Genomic DNA, 25,595 nt, shown 5'->3' on the forward strand with positions numbered 1-25,595 from the left:
GTGGTAGAATCAGCATGAGGAGACCATATGGTGGCACAATGACAGAGCATGGAGGTGGTAGAATTAGCATGAGGAGACCATAGAGCAGCAGAATGAGAGCGCCAGGAGGTGGCAGCATCAGCATGAGGAGACCATATGGCGACACAATGACAGAGCATGGAGGTGGTAGCATTAGCAAGAGGAGACCATAGAGCAGCACAATGACAGAGCCTGGAGGTGGTAGCATTAGCATGAGGAGACCATAGAGCAGCACCTGGAGGCAGCAGCAGCAGCATGAGGGCCATGCCAACTGAAGGTTGAGTCTGAGGAACCCACCAACTGTTGAGTGGGGGTGTCGGATGTCCTTTGGGATGAAGTGGATCACCGTGTGAACCTCACTTGGGATGAAGTTGATGACCGAAAGAACCGATCAATCACGGCTGCTGGGTTGCTGGTCGTGACACCGACCAGCAACTCCGACTGACACACACCCCTACTCTGCTGCGACCTCTGCCTGCCCCTGATGAATTTAAGCCTCTGCCACTCCTCTGTGCATGTCCTGGCACTACTCTGCCTGACATACTTATTGCGTATATGAGGGGAGTACAATACGCTTCACAACGCTCAAAACAGTATTTGTCTAGAACAGCAGCAGGTGTGTACTATTGGCTGTCCTTTCACAGTATGTAGGCCCTTGACAGATTAACAGCTATAAAATAGTACACTACTTAGATGTACGTATGTGGTATGCACTTATGAGGGCAGAAAAATGCCGTACAGTACGCTTAAAAAAATGTATGTTTGCACAACACCAGCAGAACACAACAGTACTGCAGCACAAAAAAGCTGTGTACTAAACACATAATTTCACTCTGTCAAAGACTTAGGAATGGACTGCTGGGTATTATATCACCTACAGACTAGTATAACCAGCAGATGAATTGTTGTGGAACAAAGACACAGAATTGCGCTGAAAAATTCTTCCTGCCTCCTCTGCTAAGGTTTATGAAGTTGAGGCAGCTTGTTGAAATGTATGAGGCAACACACAGCTCTATGCCCCTCTCTGTAATACAATGCTGAAGAAAGTAACTGGGAGGTTTATTTCTGCAGTAAAAATCCTTTTCAGTGAAAAAAAAAACTGCTCTCTGTCCACCAGAAAGCTGTGTAATGGATGATATGACGAGATGCAAAATGGCTGCCGAATATATAGAGCAGTGACATCACAGGGGTGATTGGCTGCTGATAGGCTGCATCCTACATGTGATTCAGGGTCATCCCGCCTACTTCCCTTTCCGTCTTCCCAGAGTTCCTTGCCCCATGTACTGACATGTGGATCTGCCATTTTAGATGCCCTGGAGCCTGGACCACAGGAAATTGAGTTTAATGAAGCAATTCACATAATAGAATCGCCAAGATATTCACATTCATTGCAAATCGAATATTTCATGAAATTCGTAAAGAATTCTGGTTTGTCAGCTTCGATTCGCTCATCTCTAGAGTGCAGCACTGACCTCCTTTAGTGGGAGTTTAGGGATGTCAGTGTCTTCCCCAGTGGGAGCTGGTCATCTTGTACAGTCATAGAGTTCGGGAACGCTACAGCATGGCCAGTGCTATTTTACTCCTCTGCACAAACAGACTCATTTTAGATGGTCTTTTCCATTGCTCTGATCTGTTTAAGGAGGCATCCTGCGAGTTCTCGAGTAGGTTACCGGTCTTCGGGAAGCCAGGATTCAAGTCAGGATACTGGTAATGCAGGTTCATAGCTGGAGCACCACAGCCGTGTGATCACGTGATCACTCATCTCAGCCACCAAGCCATACCCCAACTAGCTATCATTTTTAAGTAAAAATGTTCCTTGCAGAGAAACATTTTTAAACTAGAGTACAATTATTACTAGTGTGCTTTTGGAGAGTTGCTTTTTTTCCATATTTAATATCTACAAAGAGTATATGTGTGCATAATGACAGAAAGGAAAAGAGGAGACGGGCATTTTTAAATAATTTTAGTTTCTGACTAACCTGACTGCAGTATGCCTGAAATTGAATTACATAACTGTATTTCTTTTGGCAACATGACCTCTAGCAAGAATGTGCAGCAGCTGATAAACCAGACTTATTAGTAAGCCTATGCATTGTGACAGGAGCACAGTCAGAGAGGTCTGTGATGTGTGGTACAGGCATTCAGATCTGCTCAGATGCCCAGACACTCCAGATATTGATAAGTCTGTTTCCCATCTACATGAGTTTTAATTTTGTCTATTTATACCACAGATTAGATTGAGCTCAATGGAGGGCAATTGTACAGTATATTTGATAGGGGCCTTCTGAGAAGCTTCAGGTTCCACAAGCACCAGTAGCAAGTTTACAAAGTTCAACAATAAGGCATTTATATACTTAAAATTCTATATTCAGCAAATAATGGATTCAGCAATAAAAGCATTTAGTTGCAGATTGAAATAAACACTTTCTGAGCTAAGGGGATGATAGCTAGTCCTGTACCATCTATCAGGTGGTTGTCTCCCTTCAAGGGCTATAGTTAGGATTAGCCCTACTGATCAGCACAATGATGAGGCTGTGACACTAATGTTAAGGCTACATAGACACTGCGGCTCTTTTACACAAGTTGCTTTGCCTGGTATTGCTGCTTGACTGAAAACTGTGGCCCCATCAATGTGTTGATATTCATAGGTGCCAGAGGTTGGACATTCCCAGATCAAAGAGTAACTAGTGGCTAAGCCATCAATGGTAATGTCTTGGAGAACACGTTTAAGATATTTGTACCTGTCTAAAATATGTAGTTCTCACCTAGTTGTAAAGCTGTATTTTCTCTGCATCCAATTAGGCTCATAATAGATCATAATAGTACATTGTATTAAAGTTATTATACAATACAATTTCGTTGCAGTTGTTTGCTGGGTTCTGTATGTTAAGATCATTGTCTCTGAAAATAAAGATGAAACGGTTTCACTAGAGCTTCATAAAAACAATAAAAAATAAGTACTACTATTCTTTTTGATAAACCTATCTAGTCATGATATAAAGGAATATAAACCTTGTGTTCTATGGTGCACTATGTTTACAGTTTACTGAAAGCAATCTGCAATGTAAGGCCAAAATTACTTATGTTTAGCAATCTGGTATAGATGCAATCTGGTGTGGTTGCACCAGATGTTTAATGTAGCAATATCTGATCTGGCACAGCGCCATCACAGGGCAGCTATGCCAGATTGTCAAAAGGTCTAACACTTTAGTGATCCAGAGTTCTGTTGCACCTAGACATATGAAAACCCAGCTGAAATACATATATGTTTTCTTCCTTAATGAAACACAACAATAACCTGAAATTACTATGGCCAAATATCCAGTTTCCACTCATTTTTAACACTGGCATGTGGTTCCTACATCATAGTACCATACCATGTTTTAATAATGCTACAATATATAATGCCAACCATATACCTATAGTACCACTGAATAGTGTTTACTGTACTACAAATACCAACTAAATTGTGACTAAGAACAAAGAATACTAGTTATTCATATTAAATAGCACAAATACAATAGCATTAGTCACACTGCTAATGTCATTAATATCTAATGGTGCCAACTACAATCTCCCCGTAACAATACTATTTACCACCCCTCTGATAGTTTCCATTCACATTGCCAGTTACAACATAAATACAGTAGATATGCCAAAAATAGCACCCACCATTTTTTCTATCCTGTTTTTCTCTTTCACCTTTAAAATTGACCATACACATGTAAGAAGCCCCGCTAACCCCCCTCTCTGGGAGCAATCATGCTTCCACCAGTGCAGCCTGTAGCCTCAGGCCCCGTGTAAATTTAGGGAAATGTATAATGTTCCAGATATCAACTGTTGGACACATGGACCTCGAAAAATAGGGCAATATATTATAAATGACTATAAAGCTGTGGTCAGAAAATTCTAAAATAATTGAAACTAGACGCAATTCTACATTACGAGTTATAAGATGTTATACAGTACCATGTGTGCAGTTCACAGGAAATGTGTGGTTTTGCTGATTTTTGTGGGGGAAATTTACTCAGGTGTGGAAAAGCCGAGACTTCATCCAAACTGCTCCAGTTACGGTAGACGGAAATTACTCACTTCATATTTTCTCTTCCTGGTAGGTTTTCCCTGAACTTGAGGGTATGTGAATCATATTGAATCATTTAGGTTTATGGCGTTAATACATTTGTATTCAGTTGTAAATGTGTTATAGAGATTTCTCCACTGATGTCACCCAACAGTGGTTTTGATGTGTCACATCTTACACCACATTTATAGTAATTCTTATTTTATGTCTTTCTTTTGCTTTCATAATAACGCAGCTCGGCCTACAGCTCAGATGTGAGAGATTATGACCAGAGGGTGCTCCTCCGCTTTCCCCAGAGAGTGAAAAATCAAGGCACGGCTGACTTCCTGCCAAGCAGACCCCGCTACTCCTGGGAATGGCACAGCTGCCACCAGTAAGTGCAGAAAGATTTAAAAATGTTACATTTTTGTCTCACTACCAAAGAAGTGTATCTGTAAGTAACTAATAACCAACATAGACAGGAACTTGAAAATTATCCTGTGTTATATACAAAGAATAAAAAATGCAGGTACTTCTGTTAGCTTTCAAATATACCTCAAAATAGCACCTATTTGCTTTGAGAATGAAATTAACCCATTGATCATTCATGCAGACCTCCCTGCCTGACACTCAAGCTATATAAAGACTCCTACGACCCACCATTGTTTATTGGACCAATGGGCAACCATATGAAAGTTTCTCGATTTGAGAACCTTTTTTCTTTTTTTTTTTAAAGACACACAGATGAGACATCTTAATTTACATCCCTTAACAAATACAAAGCCCAAGCAGATACCTTAAATGAACAGACCTGAGAGCAAAAGCTATAAATTAAGAGCCCGGACCAGACTCTCTCCTCTACTGTAGAATCTAGCAGCTCTGCACTCCAGCTTCAGGACCTGCACAGATATGGTCACATGAACATATCCGTGCAGGTGCTTTTATAGTGACAGGTCCTGCACACAATTGTGCCCTTCTTGTTTTATTGGCGCAATTCATAGTATTGCAATTTTAAAAATTGCATCTTTTTTGTAAAGTGGCAATTCAGGCATTTCCAGCCTTACCCATTCTAGTAGGCTACTCCACATATAAAAAATAAAATAAAAAAACTAAAGGTCTGTTCATATTTGCATTAGACGTTCCATCTGTATATCTATCACATTTGATGGCAAGAATAAGACAGAGCCTCAACAGACCCGATTGTAAGCGAAGGGGGATCTGTAAGCCGCCAATGATATCTGCTGTATAATTGTTCAGGCATCACATTGTGTCTTCTATTATAAATTGAGATGCAAACTGACTTTAAGTCAATGAAAAATGTAAAAATATTGGTTTATTAATATAACAGCCTTTATGAAAATTGCTGAAGATAATCAGGCGAGTAAAGCTTTATTTAAGAAGCAGGTTATTTATAGGCACAGTAAGAGAAAAACATATTTAGGTAAAGTATTTCCAAAGTTATGCCCGATACTAATTCCGTTTCCATTGCACTCCTGTGCACAATGGAGGCGGGGAGCCGGCTCATCCAGCTCCCATACCCAATTAATATTCACTCCCTTGCCCACCCCCTTTCATGACATGTGAGGGGGGTTTGGAAGCTCTGCTCGTCACTTCACCCAACTATACCTAGGCAGCGGTGCTTGTTTCCCTCCCCCCCCCACAGGCTCTCACGTCACAGAAGGGGGCGGCTGGGGAGTGAATATTGATGAGGCAGAGGAGCTAGGTGAGCCAGCTCCCTGCTTCTATTGCGCACAGGAGTGAAATGGAATTAGTAACGGGCATTACTCTGGAAATACTTTACCTAAATATGTAAGTAATCCTTTTTGTAGTTATTTACCTTCACTATAACCCAGTATATTGGGTTTAGTGCAGGTGACCCAGCTGTCAGATTCTCTTAAAATACTAGAGGAAGTGATTTAATAGTATTATTCACATTATATTTGTGTATTTTCAAATTCTCTTAAAATACTAGACAAAGCGATTTAATAGTATTATTTCCATTATATTTGTGTTTGCCATAATATTATCTAAATGTATATTCATGCACTGATATGTGGTTATATCTGTATACAATCTGACTTCTGTCACCAAAATGTTATGTGCAATTTACATATAAGAAACCCCAAATTGTAAGATAATATAGGTCATTTTGCAATAAAACTTTAGCTCTAGTTTTTTGCCTGTGTACATATAGAATCAGGATCTTTCATAATATTCTAAGAATAGTACCCATACTCCTAGATATTACGTAAGTGCTGCCTACATGAGAAACCACATTTCTGCCACATAAATAAACTAGAACCAACAATGGGGCATAGAAAAAAAAACCTGGAAAACCAGTCTTCTTTTAGCTATACAAACATGCTTAGAATTTTTTGCTGTCTTGAGAAGAATTTCCATCCAATTTTGCTGTGCCATAAAAGGGGTACTCCGGCCCTAATACATCTTATTCCCTATCCAAAGAATAGGGGATAATATGTCTGATAGAGCACCCACCTTTGCGAGCTCTCCGCAGCGATGGAGGCTCAGTGTGCAGCGTGACGACCACGGGGCTGGGGTATCATGATCCCAAGACTCCGCCCCCATGTGACATCACGCCACGCCCCCTCAATGCAAGTCTATGGGAATGGGGATAAGAGGTATTAGGGCCGGAGTACCCCTTTAAGGGTATGCTTTTGTCAAAGCTTTGTCACTCAACCTTAAAAAATGTTGTATTTCATACTGCTATCATAGCTGGTTTAGAACAGGATATTATGGAACTGCTGAACTTCTGAACATCTGGATTTATTCAGCTAAGTGCAGATCTGGTGGCCGCACAATTCATTTTCCTATTTTGAGATCACTTCTTTGCTATGTTGAAATACTTGATGGTGCGCATCTATACTTCCAGACAGTTAAATAAACCTTTTTTCCAGTGAATGTACAGCCAGTTACATTTGCTTTCCTCATTCACCAATACACTGTCTTCTACACGTATGCTCATTTTTTTCCAGCAAGATATAAAATGAACATTCATAGTCTAAAAAAGCAGAAAAACAAAAGCAGTAAAATGTTGCTGTGCAGAAAAAGAGAAAAGCAATGGATGGTTAAGGTCTATTAGATTGGACAACAGAAGTACTTTGTCTTTCAAGTTCAGTTGCCAAAAGCAGTCCATGGCTGAGAATGTGGAAGTGCTTGTTTGAACTGCCATGATGATACGCCAAGATCCTAAAACCGGGATCGCGGAAATTGCGTTTTATTCAGAGTGACTGCATAATTCGCCACGATAAAGTAAGAAAATCTGCAGTGAAAAGTAGCTGCATTTTAGCAATGGGCTGAGCATGTTGTGGATAAAAAAAAAAACCCACAGCCAATTAACTTTTTTCCTTAACATGTGGATAGTGTTTGTAAATTGCTATGAACTTGTAGTGTGGCATCCACACTGAAATCTGCATCAAATCCCCTGTTTCTTACCTAACATTACGGGGATGCTCACACAGAGAAAGAACACATGTATAACATCGGACTTAAAGGGGTATTCCGGCCATAGAAATCTTATCCCCTATCCAAAGGATGGGGATAAGATGCCTGATGCGGGGAGTCTGCCACTGGGATCCCTGTGATCTCCATGCAGCCCCCATATTCTATACAGGGCTGCTGCTCCAGTCTTGGAAACCTCTGCGTTTTGGGGACTGGGGACGTGACGTCCTTCCATGCCCCATCCATTCATGTCTATGGGAGGGGGCGTGACCGTCATCATGCCCCCCTCCCATAGACATGAATGGAGGGGGAGTGGCATGACGTCACGTCTTCAGTCTTGGAAACACAGAGGTTTCTGAGACTGGAGCAGCAGCCCCACATAGAATGCGGGGGCTGCACGGAGATCACAGGAGGTCCCAGTGGCGGCCCCCCACGATCAGGCATCTTATCCACTATCCTTTGATGGGGGATAAGATGTCTATGGCCGGAATACTTCTTTAAAAATAGCTCCAAAATTTTTTTTTCAAGGTGTTTTTTATTTTGGAATGTTTTTTGGGGAGGTTTTTTTTTTTACTACAATAAAGAAACAGTTATTCTGTATTCATTTCATCGACAGACATTACCACAGCATGGATGAATTCAGTCACTATGACTTACTTGATGCATCGTCACACAGAAGAGTGGCTGAAGGGCACAAGGCCAGCTTTTGTCTGGAAGATACCTCCTGTGACTACGGTTACTACAGGCGATTTGCATGCACTGCACATACTCAGGTGAGAATTATGGGGACCTGTGAAATCAAATTAGTTAACTCAATTTTATTAGGCAATAATACGTGAAATATAATATGGTCTGTATTATTGACTACTATTTTGTACTATCACTTTGTACTAGTAATCTGGTTTAGGTATGCATCCATTCAATGATTATTTAGGTCTTATTGCTTCAATACCCTCTCTTTTTCTACATGCAAATGAAATTGTATATGGATTATAGATCCAAACAAAAACTGCAAGATTTCAGAATTATTTTAAAATATAGATAGTACAATAGAAAAAAAAAACATTCCCATAAATTCTTAAAAAATATGTTACATAGTTACATAGTTAGTACGGTCGAAAAAAGACATATGTCCATCAAGTTCAACCAGGGAATTAAGGGGTAGGGGTGTGGCGCGATATTGGGGAAGGGATGAGATTTTATATTTCTTCATAAGCATTAATGTTATTTTGTTCCAGGAATGTATCTAATCCTGTTTTAAAGCTGTAAATTGTTCCAGCTGTGACCAGTTCCTGAGTTAGACCGTTCCATAAATTCACAGTCCTCACGGTAAAGAAGGCGTGTCGCCCCTTGAGACTAAACTTTTTCTTCTCCAGACGGAGGGAGTGCCCCCTCGTCCTTTGGGGGGGTTTAACCTGGAACAGTTTTTCTCCATATTTTTTGTATGGGCCATTTATATACTTATATACGTTTATCATATCCCCCCTTAAACGTCTCTTCTCAAGACTAAACAATTGTAACTCCTTTAATCGCTCCTCATAGCTAAGATGTTCCATGCCCCATATTAGTTTAGTCGCGCGTCTCTGCACCCTTTCCAACTCCGCAGTGTCCCTTTTATGGACAGGTGCCCAAAACTGAACAGCATATTCCAGGTAAGGCCGTACCAATGATTTATAAAGGGGGAGTATTATGTCCCTGTCCCTTGAGTCCATGCCTCTTTTGATACATGACAATATCCTGCCGGCTTTGGAAGCAGCAGCCTGACATTGCATGCTATTCTGTAGTCTGTGATCTACAAGTACACCCAGATCCTTCTCTACCAGTGACTCTGACAGTTTAATCCCCCCTAAGACATACGATGCATGCAGGTTATTAGTACCCAGATGCATAACTTTACATTTATCCACATTGAACCTCATTTGCCAAGTGGATGCCCAGACACTTAGTCTATCCAAGTCATCTTGTAACTTATGCACATCCTCTATAGACTGTACTGTGCTACAAAGCTTGGTGTCATCTGCAAAGATAGAAACAGAGCTGTTAATACCATCCTCTATATCATTGATAAATAAATTAAACAACAGCGGGCCCAGTATGTTAAAGAAAATTTGATTAAACAATTAATTTGTCATTTTCTGATTACACATGCTATCCTTTATAGTAGTCATGGGTATAAAGGAGATGACTCAAAACCAACTCAAAATTAGTTCAGTAAAATATCTACAAATTCTGAACATTTTGGGAGGAATTTATTTGGACCGGCAAACAGAGTTGTAAATTGGAGGGGCAAAGGGTTATGCAGTAATAAGAGAGTAGTGGATGCATGGAATATCCTTCCTGCAGAAGTGGTAGCTGCAAATACAGTGAAGGAGTTTAAGTATGCATGGGATAGGCATAAGGCTATCCTTCATATAAACTAGGGCCAGGGTAGTATTCAGAATATTGGGCAGACTAGATTGGGCCGAATGCTTTGTATCTGCTGACACATTCTATGTTTCTATGGTTCAGTAAAAGAATGCAGGCAGATTTGTAAAGAAACACAATTCTCTTAACATCTTTGGCGTATCTCATGCACTGTATGTGCGCCAGACTGGAGAAGATTGCTGGCATAACTTGTACCAATTTTTGGAATAAGTTATTACGAATCTGCCGGACTGTGGGAAGCCACGCCCCCTTAAACAAATCCCCATCTAATTTCCATAAGTGGTGTAAGGGGTGCAGAGAGGCAACAAGTTTACACAAAACCGCGCACAAAAATTGTGACTTTTGTAGGTCAGAAATCTGGCCCACAGCCATAAGTTCCCCCCTCTATTAAGTTTTAAAATATTAATATAAGATGAGAAATATTGTAAGTAGACAGTATATTATTTCTCATAATATCATAGATGACTGAAAACACCGATTTTTGTTATATTCAGAATTATACGAACTCTTATTGTCAAACTGACAAGAATGGAAAGAATAGACTTTTCTGCTCGCAATATCAAGCAAGAGTTACTTGGCTTCATGTAATATGCACATTTTCCTATGCGAGGTGAAACCTCAGACGCTATTTGATCAGAAGCCATTTTCTATTCAAGCCCAAAGCCAAGAATTTTTAAAAATCCCCTTTTGTAATAGCATCTATCACATCTGCAGGAAAGCATGCATGTCCCACTTTCTGTAAACCTCTACCGCCTCACATTACCCTGAAACTACACCGCATGAAGTTTCCTTGTCTTGCTTTGCAGCTATAGTATATTATTATTTGTTATACACAACTACTTATATATAAAGGGTGGAAAGTGTATCAAAACTGGGAAAGCATTTCTAGTTATTCCAAATGGGAAAATGTGTGTGTGCCTGTATGTGTATATATATTATACTTTATATTAAATTTGACAGATGTATTACACCTTCAACATCTATAAATATACATATATATTAAACACAATGGGGAAGATTTATCATTGCTTTTAGAGCATTTTTTTGGTCTATGTTTAGGCGCAGTTTAGGCGCAAGCAGCATGTTTAGAGACTTTTATGCTTTTGATATAGACAGTTTCACTCTTTTTGCCTACCCATAGAACTTTTTCTTTTTGACCATACAGTGGTCATGTATTTATCATTTGCGACTTTTGTCAAAAGTCGCTATTTTGTGCGCAAAGGTACTTTTTTTAACGCGCAAAGCTACGCCACCTATTAGTAGGAGTGAGAATCACTTCTATCTTCCACAATTCAACCTTAAACCTCTTGTGGACAACAGCGTCCCGCTCCCCTTCTATGACGCACTCAGGAGCTGAGTGCGAGTCATAGCTGGGTGGTCCTGGTGGCTATCTGCTACCAGGACCCATCTCTAATGCCAGACATCACCGATCACAGTGATGCCCAGATTTAACCCCTTAGACACCGCAATCAGATTTGATTGTAGCGTCTAAAATGCAAGTAAAAATGTCACGGCAGCTCTGTGAAAGTAAGTAAAAACACCTAACCTGGAAAAATCAGGACCCGGGAAAGTGTCTACTTCCCTCCCTCACAAGTGTCTAGAAAGAGTGTATGTGGTAGAGCTTTTCCCACCACAACAGAGCTGCGCAAAATTCATCATCCTGCTGCACCTTTTTGATAAATAAGATGCACGCTAGTCAAACTCACCACCTAAATAAACGTGGGAAAATAGCTCTACTGTAGACATTCTTTGATAAATCTGGGCCAATGTTTGTGTGTGTGTGTATGTGTGTGTGCGTGCGTGTGTATGCTCCAGCATCACGTCCAAACGGCTGAAGATATTAACATGAAACTTGGCACACATGTTACTTATATGTCAACAAACATAAGGATAGGTGATTTAACCCTTACTCACCCCTATTTGACCGAGTCTGGGTTTTTGTTTAAAGTCTCATGCAAATCAATGGGAAATCAATGGGAAATGTATGTTCCCACATAACTTCCATACAGCTGTAGATATTTCAATAATACCTGGTACACATACTACTTATATGTCAAAGAAAAATATATCATTAAATTATCCCTTACCTACACCCTTACATAAAAGATGGGTTTTTGTTTTAAGTCCCATGCAAGTATATGGGACTTCCGGTACCTTACTCCACAAGCTACGCTCTGCATCTCCTGGTGAATGTGTCGGTCTGGCTTGCAAGCCACACACCATCTCACAAAGATGGGTCGGGATATGGGGATGGGATATGAGGATATGAATTTGAGATATGAGGATTGGATATGGGGAGGGGACATGACAACAATATATGAGGATGGGATATGAGGTCGGGATATGAGGATATGAATTTGAGATATGAGGATGAGATATGGGGAGGGGACATGACAACAATATATGAGAATGGGATATGAAGTCAAAAGCTTCCTCCTTTGTTGATTTTCCTCCCCAACAAGGATTAGGAAGGAAAAACCAGGCAACGCCGGGTACTCAGCTAGTACCATTATAAATAGTGGTACATATCTTCTGGTGTGTGGTGATAAAAACATAATAAAATGCTGATCAGAGGGGATTCAGAGAGGATTAATGTTGCAAAAATCCTTTTCTATGTGTTGCCAGTGTTTACTTCAGTGTTTTTTCACCAGCCTGCCTCCAGCTGTTGCAAAACTACAACTCCCAACTGGAGGCACAAGTGTTACAAGCAGCCATCTAGTTGCTGTATATCTATAGATAAAAAAAAAAATAGGTAAAAATTTACCCGATAAAGTTCATTGTGGTTTTAGGACATCCTAAATATTTCTTTAAAATGGGTATTCCCAACAAGCTGATCACTTGGGGCCCCCACAAATCAGGAGAACAGAGGAAAACTATACTCCTGAATGAATGGAGCACACAACCTTCATTCATTTCCTATGTGGTGTCCAAACACTGTCAAACTCAGGGATTACAAGCCCTGTACAGTGGTGTAGAATATATTCTGGTGCTATTTAAATAAATTAGTATTGCCCCAATCAATATATTTCAGTGAGTTAAAGTACCCAGTCCAGCCCACTGATAAAGGGTTACTCCGATTTTGTAAAACGCATCTCCTATCCTGTCAAGCTCCACGGGACTCTGGCTTAGGGGCACCGTCTCCCGTACCATTGTCCGCCAGATCGAGCCCTGCTCTGCTCAGATCTTTTTTTTCCACTTAGGCCTAAACCATGGGAAAATGGAAAACTCCCTTCAGAGAGGTTGGGTCTGACTGCTGGGACCCTCAGCAATCTCCTGAACTGGCCCAGTCTGTCTCCCCGGTGAATTTACGAGTCTTGTCTTCTCTACTGAGCGCTCGGGCCTCCGCCTCCAGAGATGCGCTTGGCTGAACGGGCTGTCATTCCTGTTCACTAAAAGCACATCTATGAAGGAAGGAGCCGGAGTGCTCAGGGTTGAAGACACAACTGGTGGTTCAGCGAGGAGAGACAGGGCCCAGTTCAGGAGATCAAAGGGGTTCTAGCAGATGGACCCTCAGTAAATAGACACTTATCCCCTATACTGTGGATAGGTTTAACCAAATCAGAGCACCCCTTTAGGCATGTTGGGCTGTTAACATTTTGCTTTTATACACCCAGCATATGCCAAAATGGAAGCCTTTTGGCATACATTGAGCAAGTATGTATCCACATTTTTTTTTTTAACTCTATAAAACATATAGCCTATACAATTAGAAAGATGATAGCCTTCCATCTAAGACATACATCCTCCCAATGTATACCACTTATGATCAAAACAAAATAGAAACAGCCTTAGACAACTTTTTGAATTAAAGGTTCAAAAGAAACAGTTTTTGGTCTTTTTTAAACAAATGGATTTGTCTAAATAAAGTATACAGGTGACAAGCTCTTATGAAGGCATTGCGTCAACTTTTCTTGTTTTTCCAGTCCATAATGTAGCATGTAATGTACTGGGATATGTCGATTTATCCTACAAAAACCTTTTAATCTTGACATGTCCATATAAACAAGGCCAATGTTTACCTAACATATCTCTTTTAATGAGCTGGTTCACATTACATGTTGTCTACATATCAGGCAGACTGTCTGCAGTAGAACATGAGTAAAGGAGCAAGTGGATGGCTGGAGCACTGTAAACCTGCTGCAGGAGGAGCTTTTATATTCTAAAGTAGCAATCAGTTACACTTATTAACATTAATAAAAAATTAAATGTTAATTAAAGGATCCGTGGGCTAGGCTATTAGTATCAGATCAGTTGAGTACATGGTTGCAGCTATTTTATGGAAAAATATGATTAAAGAAAAGGCCACAGTGCTAGCCTGAGCTGTGCATCTTCTCCCTGGAGTCTATAACACCAACTGATCTGATATCCATCACCAATCCTAAGCATAGGACATCAATATTGTGATCCTGAAAACCCCCAATAATCAAAACCTTGACTTGAGCTGGTTTTAGGGTTTAGCAGCTTTCCCATGAACATTTAATAAAAGGCCCTCAGAATAGGAACCCTAGAAGTAGGGCTCAAGTCCTGCAGGAACGGATGGGAACTTTTTCCACAGCAGGAACACTGTTCCCATTAGCAGGACCTGCCCTTGAGTGGAAATCTTGAGTGAGTTCCACTTTTTCCCCAGGACTTGACCCCTGCCTAGAAGCAAAACAAAGGTACCCACTATTTTATAATTGAATTTCAGTATAATGTTGGAAACATATAGCATTATCATTTGTATACTGCATAATGTTTGGGCAATCTATGACACCAGTTTCTGAATTATATTAACTCCCTAACGACGCCGGACGTATATTTATGTCCTGCGTCGGCTCCTGCTATATAACACGGGATCATGCAGTAACCCCACATCATATCGGGTCGGTCCCGGCGGCCATCAACGGCCGGGACCCACGACTAATGCCGGACATTACCGATCGCGGTGATGGCCGGTATTAACCCTTCAGACGCGCCCATCAAAGTTGACCGCCGTGTCTGAAGTGAAACAGAAAGCATCCCGGTAGCTCAGTCCCGAACAGCTTGCAGGACACTAGGAGGATCACTACCTGCCTCCTGTGTGTCCGATCGCCGAATGACTGCTCCGTGCCTGAGATCCAGGCAGGAACAGTCAAGCGCCGATAACACTGACCAATGCCATGCTATTGCATGGCAGTGAACAATGTTATAGTCCCCTCTGGGGGCTAGTACATTGCAAAAAAAAAAAAAAAAAGTGATAATAAATGTGATTTAACCCCCTCCCTAATAATAGTCAGAATCACCCCCCTTTTCCCATTAAAAAAACTATGTAAAAAAATAAAAATAAACATATGTGGTATCGCCGCGTGTGTAAATGTCCGAACTATAAAAATATATAGTTAATTAAACTGCAAGGTCAAAGGCATACACGTAAAAAAAATTCCAAAGTCCAAAATAGCGTATATTTGGTCACTTTTTATACCATTAAAAAATTATCAAAAAGCAACAAAAAGTCAGATCAAAACAAAAATAGTACCGATAAAAACTCTAGAATCTAGAAACGGAAGCCCCCAAAAGTTACAAGATGGTGTTTTTTCTTAAATTTTGTTGCACAATGATTTTTTTTTTCTGTTTTGCTGTGGATTTTGGGTGAAATGACTAATGCCACTGCAAAGTAGAATTGTTGGCGCAAAAATAAGCCATTATATGGATTTTTAGATGGAAAATTGAAAGGGTTATGATTTTTAAAAGGTAAGGAGGAAAAAACGAAAATGTTAAAACTGAAAAACGATCCTTAAGGGGTTAAGAAATTATGTGAGCTTAAATTTACAAGTAAAACTGTCAAGGTGGTGAGGCCTTATTTTACTTCTTTAAAGGGTGGTTTTGCTGTTTTATTTATACTTCTTTTAGCAAATACCTCATGTTGTACCTAGCAAACGTTAAAAAATAGGTTAAGTTGGTAATCATATGTTCTTATATAGGGACTGAGTCCTGGCTGTTACGACACCTACAACGCTGATATTGATTGCCAGTGGATTGACATCACAGATGTAAAGCCTGGAAACTATATTTTGAAGGCAAGTGGAAACATTTTGTACATTCCATTATAGATCATATGTTATACAGGGCAGCTAGGACAAGACTTGGATACTAACGAAAAGATAAATGCATTTCACAGGTCAGTGTGAACCCAAGCTACTTGGTTCCAGAATCGGATTATTCCAACAACATTGTCCGCTGTGATCTACGATATACTGGTCATCATGTATACGTTTCTAGCTGTACAATTTCTCCGTGAGTATATGCTTTTACATTATAATCATAGAAAACCAGAGATGTATATCATTTTCAGAAATTCACTGCAACATAAAAAAAATCATAAAGCTTTCGAACATACTTCTGAACCACTGGTTTGATAGATTTTTACTTACTGTACAATTGTACTGTATTATGATATGTGAAGATTTCCCTCCAGGATATATTGAAAATGTAATAGACGTAACCTTTTCATTGATGGATATCCTAAGTGTTATGAGGGAGCTTAAAGGTTTAGCAAACTGAAATCCTTTAAATAATGAGACATGACTCCATTGTAACACAATAAGAATACGACTGGCTTAATAAGCTTTCATTTAAAATCCTACAAGCAATGGATTTCATTCTGTCTGGTTCAGATATCTTTCAACTCTTTTCCTGGATAAAGTCCAGCTAGAAAAGTATTCCTTGTCTAGAGCTGGTATTATTCCTCTGACTCACTCCTCAAAAACTTCAGCACTACAGCTGCCTCTGTAATACCTTTAAATATTAGTTTATAGCTGAACCTGTGGATGCAAGGCACAAATAAAAGGTCAATGAAAAAAAAACGGGAGAAAAAATACTTAGGAAAAAAACAAAACGTTTTGATCCCACTCCATTATTCATATGGAATCCTACATATCTCCTTAATTCCAGACTACAATTGAACCCGATCAAGTGCTGCTCCCTTACCTGCACCCCATCATTTACTGTACGAGGGCAGAACAGGAAAGGGGGTCCACAACTTGTATTACTTGTGGGCCAATGTCAGACTCACAACACAATCTCTACACTACTGATGTTACTGTTATCACCCACACAACCTGTAGCCTATTAGGGCATGCAGACTTCATAGAGCTATATCTCTGCTTTGAATCCTCCACTTTCAGTCAGGTGAGGAACTGCTCTTGCCAATAAGATTGCTCTACTAGAGTTTACCTATCCGCTTAGGACATAATTGCTGCCATGCAATGTTACACATTCATCAGCTGCAAGGAAAAGGTCTGGTTGGCCATAGATTCCTCTGGGAAATTCGGCTGTGTGCTGTGGTTTGTGGAAGATGGCTTCCATCCTTTAAACTAGGGCAACTGTAATATGTCATAAGTATGCTATCGGCTGGGGCTACAATGCAATTTTGGCCATGACAGGGGCTGAGTAAATCAAAAATAGTTGTGTTTCACGCATTGCAACCCAAAAGTAGCGATGACCCCAACCCAGCAGTCACAAGAATCTGTGTTGCAGAGTTACTATAGATTTCACTCATGTTACTCTCAAAGAGGTGAAATCTGCTAGAAAACCCTCAACCAATCTGCATCATAACTGGCATGATGCAGCACCTATATAGAAATGCTGCAAAGATAATTAAAGATCTGCTTATGAATACCTACAAAAGGGGGACATAACAGCACTTGGTGTATACAGCAAACATAAAAGGGCGAACATGAAGTTAATAGATCCTAAGGGTTCATTCACATGAGCGCATATTGTTTCAAACATACAGTGTGCTTCCTGCTGCAAATTTGAAAGGGGAGGGGTCTCCATAGCAGATTTTTGGCAGTGGAATCTCTGCTGATAAAAGCCTGCCACAGACCCTATTGAGTTGGAGCAGAGTATTTGCCCCGGGCAGCCCGTGGAGAGCCTGCTCCTTTCAAATTCGTAGCAGGAAAAATGCTGCAAATTTGAAACAAAATACGCTTGTGTGAACGCAACCGTGATAATACAGATTTAAAAATTGTTCTTTACATAATTCACACATATCACATTAGATCATCACACTTACTAGAGACACTATTCTGCGCTATTTTTTAAACAGGCAGAAATAGGAAAGCAATATGCTCTAAAGCGTGATGTAAATTTCCCCATCTGGCGGATTAGGATTACTAAATTATACAGGAACGTGTGTGACTTTCAACAAGTATGGTATCTTTCATCATCCATAATAAATCTTTTAATGCTAATACAACTGGAGTCCTGGAAAAAAAAAAAATTTCTTCCAGACCTATTGCATGTTATCTTGCTAAACAGCTACCCAAAGATGCAGGATTCTTGTACTTATCTTGGCATATGTCAGTCTGAGATGATTATACAGAGAATCTCAGTTTCAGCATGACTTTGCTTATTGTCATTTGAATATCTTAGCAGCTTAAATAATATGTTATCCTTACATATCACTCATCAACAGGAAAGGTGTTAAGTACATGATCAGGAGAACGCTGGGTCTCATACATCCTGATTCTCCATTGCCTTTTTGGGAGAACTGCAAATGCTCTGCTATTTCAGGCAGTCTTATAACAAATGAATGGATTGGCAGAGCCCATGCTCAACCACTGGTTCATTCACAAGGGCCCCCCAATGCCATGAAAGGTGGGAATCTCAGCTGTTGGAACCCCATTACTCAGATACTCATCCCCTAATCCTGTGAATACATTTTAATTTTGGGATAACTTTTTAAAAAAGGGTTTTTATAACAATAGGAAGACACATAGGGGAGATTTATCAAAACCTGCACAGAGAAAAAGTTGTCCAGTCACCCATAGCAACAAATCAGATTGCTTCTTTTATTTTGCAGAGGCCTCGTTAAAAATGAAAGAAGAGAGCTGATTGGTTGCTATGGGCAAATTTTCCTTTCGACAGATTTTGATAAATCTCCCCCATAAAGTTCCCAATATAGTAAACTATACATTTTGTAACATACCATAATAATGGCACGTTCAATGATCTACCTACCCTAGATTTAGACCCTGCTATGTGGACATTGGAGAGACAGGGGCCAACCCTGGATCTTTCAATCCCTTAACAGCCATGGCAAGTGTGTATAGGGTAAACCGAACACCCAGCCCACTTGTCCTAGGCAGCTAAAGTTGACATTATTTTTTGCTATGGGACTCCTTCTCTTCTATATACATCACTAGTCACATCCAATAACTGCAGTATTCAGTTGATGCTGGCTGTGCAGATGTGCTACCACAGTCCCATCAATATGGATGACGCATCATGAAGTCAGGAACTATCCACCAGAGTGCCAAGTTTATTACTTTTATGCTTTGGGAAAGCTTAAAATGGTTTTTCTCATCTTAAAAGAGTTTGGAGATTCAAAGGCAAATAAAACTTTATTTTTCTTCTTTATTGGGCAATATGGTGACATAACATTTTATAGTTAACAAGACTTCTACCTATTCTATACCAAACACAGTTATTAAAAGGCATGAACAAGGTTTCATTTGGAGAAAATGTTTATGTAAACCATTTCATTATAGTCTTGTTTCCATGTATAAAGCCAGTGCCTTCTTTAGGAGTCCCCTACGAGAGTGCCTCGCTGGCAGGCACAGAATCATTTCTCTTGTGAAGTTGTGAACGTCAAGTTTCCATTTGGATAACAGAAATTCATTCTGATCACTTTGTGCTACATAACGCCAAATAGTTTCAGTGATCTGAAAAACAGCATTACCACTTGTATAAAGAGTTGGGGTGACCATGCCAAGCCCATTGTGACATGTTCATAAATTATGAACAAGGCCAGATGTTTTTTTTTTTTTTTTTTTTACTGTTTGTCAAGCATGTAATGTTAAAACGGAATCTGTTATTTTTTTCCACAGCTATTAGACTGCAGTAAAGAAGTCATTTCAAGGTTCGATTATGCCGGAGTTACCAAGTCATTGGATTCAATTGGATGTAAACACTTTTCAATGGAAGCATATGGACTTTGACAAGGCCATAACTGGATTCTAACCACATGTAACAAAGTTAGCACTATTTTAATATATAGATCTAGTTGATCTGTGTAGGAATAATTAGATTATTTTTTTTTTGATACAGAAGAATAATTCAGTGAAGCAAAACGATTCTGTATCTGTACACAATAAGACCCAACTTGTTTACCCTATATGGAGTATTCAGCATTGTAACAACTGAGCAAAAAAAAAAAAAGGCCAAGTGTAAAATGTTTATGGCCAACAAAGTGAACTACTCATGTTCATTAATAGTACATTTTAGGCCTTCTTAGTTGGTACATCTGGTATTGTACGAACAAAAACAAGCAAAAAAAAAAATAAAAAATCTACACTCACAAGGGAAAAAAAAAAGCATACACTATATGCAAAATAGTTTTGATCATACCTATGCTATGAAGATGACATATGTTACCTTCACTAGTACACTCATAAGCTTCCTAAAAAATTATACAGGGGTGAAGCCTTTTCATGCAGTAAAGTTATTTCATAGTTATTTTCAGTTTTGCTTCCGTGTGGCTGGAGCCCGTTTTCAGAGTTATGTGGTTATTGCATAATCTTACTCTGGAAATAAATGAATCATCAGACTGCACTACTGAAATGAATAGGCACTACTGGATCTGAAATTGGTTTTCACTGCAGCAGTCATGTGGAAGCTATGAAATGGTGTTTTCCCTTAAACAAATGGCATAACTAAGCGAAGGAATCTCTTAGGGGGCCTCTATATATATTCTTCAAGAACAAGTGTAGTTTGGTGTTACAGAAAAATTGACTACAGGTGACTTGAGAAATATATTGTGTTCAGTTTTTCCATTCCTCGTATGTTACCCTATAAATATTTATCCATAATTTGTAAGAAATCCCCAGCCCTGGCATTCAATCACTGGAGTAATGGTCCTTTTAGACAGGAAGATCCGTGCCAGATATGAGCACCAATTTAGAATGTTAGGAGTGGTAGTGCTGTAATTCAGGTTATGGAGGAAGCAATAATGAAGTCCAGGTAGTAGTAAAGATCCTCAGCAGGATCATTTATTGAAAAAAAACAATAAAGATAAAAGATTACGCATTTCAGGAGGAGCCCTCCCTTCCTCAGATCAGGGAAGGCTCTTCCCGAAACACGTAATCTTTTATCTTTATTGTTTTTTTCAATAAAATGATCCTGCTGAGGAGCTTTACTACTACCTGGCCTTCATTATTGCTTCCTCCATAACCTGGATTACAGCATTACCACTCCGAACAGTCGCAGCGCCGGGTTCAAGGGTTCTTTTTGCCGCACCTTCAGCTCACATATCTACAGGACGACTTGGGTCGACTCCTGCAACCCACTGGCTTGACAGCGTCTTTAGGATTGATGGTACCCCATGTTGTTGGGGTTATATGCCCATTACCACCGTCTTGAGGTGAGCGGTCATCTATAAGCCCTGTGGGGTCATCCCCATATTCCCCCCACCTCCTACATATATATTGGGGTAATTCACGAGGCGCCGCCCTTTGGTCCTTCTCTTTTTCTCTTTTATACAGATTTAGAATGTTGGCGCTTGTTTAAAAAGTCAATGGATTAGTTATTATGTGTGTTGGCTGCACATCCCTCGTTTACATGTGGAGATGTGCTGGCAGTAAGAAAATGCATAAAATATGTGATCAGCTGGCAAACAAGCATTTGAAAGTTCATTGGCTAAAGGCTGGACCAATCACACAGGGCAAAATCGGTCTATTTGGCCGATAATCGTCCCATGGAATAGGGCATGGGCTCCAGCGTTAAAGCTTTAATACAGCCCTCCATCAACAATGTTTCATTTATAATACCAGTGTTGTTTTACACAGCAGAAAAGCCACTCAGTCCCTTAAGACACTAGGGCATGAAGTGCAACTTAACTCCTTGTTATGCCTACAACCAGAATTCACTATTGGAAGGTGCTTCATAGATCAGATTGATATAAAAAAATAAGCAATTTTGCAAATAGACTTGATTAAAAAGCCATTTTTTTTGGCCCACAAACACTCCTCAGAATTAGATCCTCATGGCTGAAGACAAACAAGTTCTAATCCTGCAGTCTCGTGTTACTCTCTTCAATCTGTTCCAATGACTATGTAAAACTTGACTGTGGCAATAGAATATATAGGGACTGGTTGTAGTCTGCAACCATGGAAACACATAGGTCTGTTTACAAGCTGGATAGAAGAAACATTGGATATTTTTAAACTATTTGCAAAAGTTGCTCAATTATTTTACATTTTTATTTTAGATACAATAAAAATGTCAGCAACTTTGCACATAGCAGACTGGTGTATAACAATGTGTGTTACCACAAGGGTACTGTATTCCAGTGTAGTCACCTGCTGGAGTAAAGAATTAGTCACACTGGTCAAAATGTAGCCTAAAAGACATCACCTAGAATTTGTAAATATATCCTAAAAATATATCCAAAGTTTTAAAATAGAATGCACCTTTGTGTAGAATAAAACATCTCTAGAGGGCATTTGGGAATGTATATGAAATAATAATTTGCACAAAGCACAAACACAAGTGCTATATTAGATTATAGAGTATAGTACTGTCAATCTAACAAATATAATGACGATGTGTGTTATATGAAAGCTATCCTCCTTGTTCTTGCCTGGTTCCATCTGGTAACCTTCTTGTTCTTGCCTGGTTCCATTCTACGGTTGTTTTCCCATGGTGCATTTTTTTGTAAAGTCTGTTTTAGGGACCTCATTTTCAAATACCCTATAAAAATTTTGTGAAATGATAGAGAGGGATGGTGTCACTCTTCTAAATGGGCTCTCTTTGCAGTATTCCATTTCCCCCCTTGATGGTGCTGCAGGGGCAGTGAACATTTGCCATTTGGTTCCTTAACAAATGACAACTGATCATGCATTGGGATGCCCTGTGATCACCTTAACATTAGGAGAACCTAAAGGACTGTGTGCAGAGGACAGGCCCTAAATTGGGTTTTCACAGTTTCATAAGATTAATGGCCTTTGGTATTAGATTGGCTGAGGTTGGACTTCTAGCACCACTTACAATAAACTGTTTGATGGGGCTGGAGAACTTGTTTGCCACAACCTGTTCAGCGTTGACCAGCTCTCTATCTGTACTTTTAGTAGCAATGGAGCAGGGTACTGCAGTGTTGCCCCATTCCACTGAACAGGACAACATTGAAATGATTTTTATTGTCACTATGGAAAGTACTGACATACAGTTAGGAGCAGCGGTGAACACTAAAGGGGCTGTGGGAACTACACAAGCACTGAAACATCAGCTTAGTCCGATCTAGTATGATGGCCTTTCCAGGGGACAAGTTATTAATTCTATAAAGCAGGATAGTCCTTATGGTATGCACTATAGCTTGAACATTTATTTGTGTTTCATTTTGACCAGCTCAAATTTATAAAACCAAAAGTTTTTCACACACAGGACCAAATGACTCCCACGACATTACATGCTTATAGTCATTTTTCAGTTTATATTTCATACAATAAGTCTTTTTTGGTACTCAATATTGCATGAGACATCACTATGCAGTGTCAAATTGTAAAGGAAAAATGTTACAGAACTTTGTTTCCATGGAAGAAAGTGTGTTAAATGGTGCTTATTTGTAACTTGAATTAAATCCATACGAGCCTATGCTATTTAAACAGAGAGCTGTATGTTTATTTTGCTATACTGTAGATTTGGTGACAACTTTGCTTCTGTTTCCTGTTCGCTTATACAATGAACTTTAAAACGTTGTTATCCAGAAGTCTCATATTTATAACACAGGCTACTTCTCTAGCATACTTTCCTGGTTCTATTTTGCCTGCCTCCACTATGGTCGCAAACTTATGTGAAAATGACTTGAATAAAAGAATTTCAAGTGTTTCATAAGTAATAAGAAGTGTTGTTTATAAGGAATAAGGAAACTTTAATAATTCAGCACAAGCCTAAAATTCTTCAAAATATTAGCTTCTACTTGCATAATACATATAAGTGTCATGATGTATGCGATGGTGTTATATACCTTGTCTTATTCAGACTGCATTACAGAGCCTTAGGCACTTCATGTACTGACTTATTGTACCTGAACGAGGTATCTATCTTGAGTGACCTAAAACCCTAGGAAGTTCTGTTCCTGTAGGTTTATAGACTCTCAGTGGGATAAAAAAAAAGTCAGGTATATACCCACACACCTATGCACATTTAATGTGATTGGTGGGTATGTGCAAAACGTTAAGATATGCTGTTGTAGGAGAGCCTATAAACCACCAATGAAAGACTTTCTATGGTTTTTAGTCATTTAATAAAGATTGCAAACTAGGAGAAAACTGCAATTAAGAACGTGAATGTGAAAGTTTAGAGAAAAAAAAAAGTTAAATTGTACATCCTGATATACACTCACCAGAAATGTGATTATCTGTAAGATGGAACCCAGGAGAATGGGTCTGTTTCCGGACTACCATTCCTCAAGTTCTCCAGAGGAAAGAAGGGGCCTTAAGACTAGGTTCAGACTACGGAATCTCCAGACGGAAAATTTCTGCGAGTATTTTCCGTTCACAAATTCCGAAGTGTGAATTGGTGAACGTAAAATCCATTCACTAGCATAATACATTTTATCAATAAGCAGAATTTCTGACTGCAATTTCAAACCAGTAGTCTGAACCTGCTATAAAAGAGATACATTTTTTTTATAGCACACCCTGTGAACCAATCACTATACTACAGGGAGGGAATGCAAGAGGTACTGTCACTGATTCCAGTAGATCAAATGAACATTTTCTATATCACTCAAAACAGTGCATGACAGAGATTTCAGAGGAATTATCCCTTTATAAAAAAAAAAATATGCAGCCCATAACTAAAGCTACGGCTTAGTGTTCACCCTAAAAAAGTCAACGCAAACCTCAAATGTCTACCCCGTTACCCACAGAAGTACTGGAAAGAGCCTGTACCAAAAGACCCAGAGCATCAAAAAAAAAAAAAAAAATTAAGGCAGTTCTGGGCCTAGGCAGTAACATGCTGATGTTATTTAGGCTGGGGAAAGACAAAAACAATGGTCCTCTCCCACCCTGGTAACATAAGACTGTTGCTGCTATAGAGATTGCTGTTTTCCTGCATGTTGCTTGCTGGGCAGAAGGTATATAATGCATACCCCTGCCCAGCCTGAGCTGTACCCGTAGCTATATAGCTGTGGGCACAGCTCAGCCCCGCTAGGAGTAGGGACTCCCGTCACTATAGTGACAGGCTCCAATATTGTAGTAACTGGTGTCTCTTCGACCCCAGGTGAAAATTCTCTTCACTGAGTTGGTGCTGGGGGGGGGGGGGATGGAGGGTCTTTTAACATCTTTGTTTCCTGTTCTATTTAGGTACAAGGAGGCAATTTCTCTTGTGGGCAGTTATGGTGGACAACTTGTAAAAAACTGTTTATCCTCTTTTTTTTCCTCATCTGAGGAACATAAATCAAAACCATCACCATCATTGTACATCAATCTATCCAGAAAATTTCTGCTGGAAATATCTGAGAACTCAAATTTACCAGAAGTTTGAGCTGGAAGCATTCCTAGGATTAGTAAATCTTGCTTTAAAGGGGTACTCTGGCCCTAAGACATCTTATTCCCTATCCAAAGTATAGGGGATAAGATGTCTGATCGCTGGGGGTCCAGCCGCTGCAGGCTCC

The 25,595-nt window shown here is 39.6% G+C and overlaps 1 protein-coding gene across 3 annotated transcripts in view; it reads left to right on the plus strand.

The window, feature by feature from the left end:
- LOX (lysyl oxidase) overlaps positions 1-20,264 on the plus strand; it is a 56,266-nt gene extending 36,002 nt beyond the window's left edge. For 2 of the 3 annotated variants that reach the window (XM_056537356.1, XM_056537357.1), the window contains exons 3-6: positions 4,335-4,472; positions 8,154-8,310; positions 15,901-15,996; positions 16,098-16,217. In XM_056537356.1, the coding sequence (XP_056393331.1) occupies positions 4,335-4,472; positions 8,154-8,310; positions 15,901-15,996; positions 16,098-16,217 (511 nt within the window). Of the gene's footprint in view, positions 1-4,334; positions 4,473-8,153; positions 8,311-15,900; positions 15,997-16,097; positions 16,218-19,809 lie in introns of those variants that run through there. The other variant, XM_056537355.1, reaches the window with a different exon arrangement.
- Positions 20,265-25,595: the final 5,331 nt, after the last annotated feature.

Source organism: Hyla sarda, chromosome 1 (assembly GCF_029499605.1).
Source record: "Hyla sarda isolate aHylSar1 chromosome 1, aHylSar1.hap1, whole genome shotgun sequence".
NCBI classification, from domain to species: domain Eukaryota; kingdom Metazoa; phylum Chordata; class Amphibia; order Anura; family Hylidae; genus Hyla; species Hyla sarda.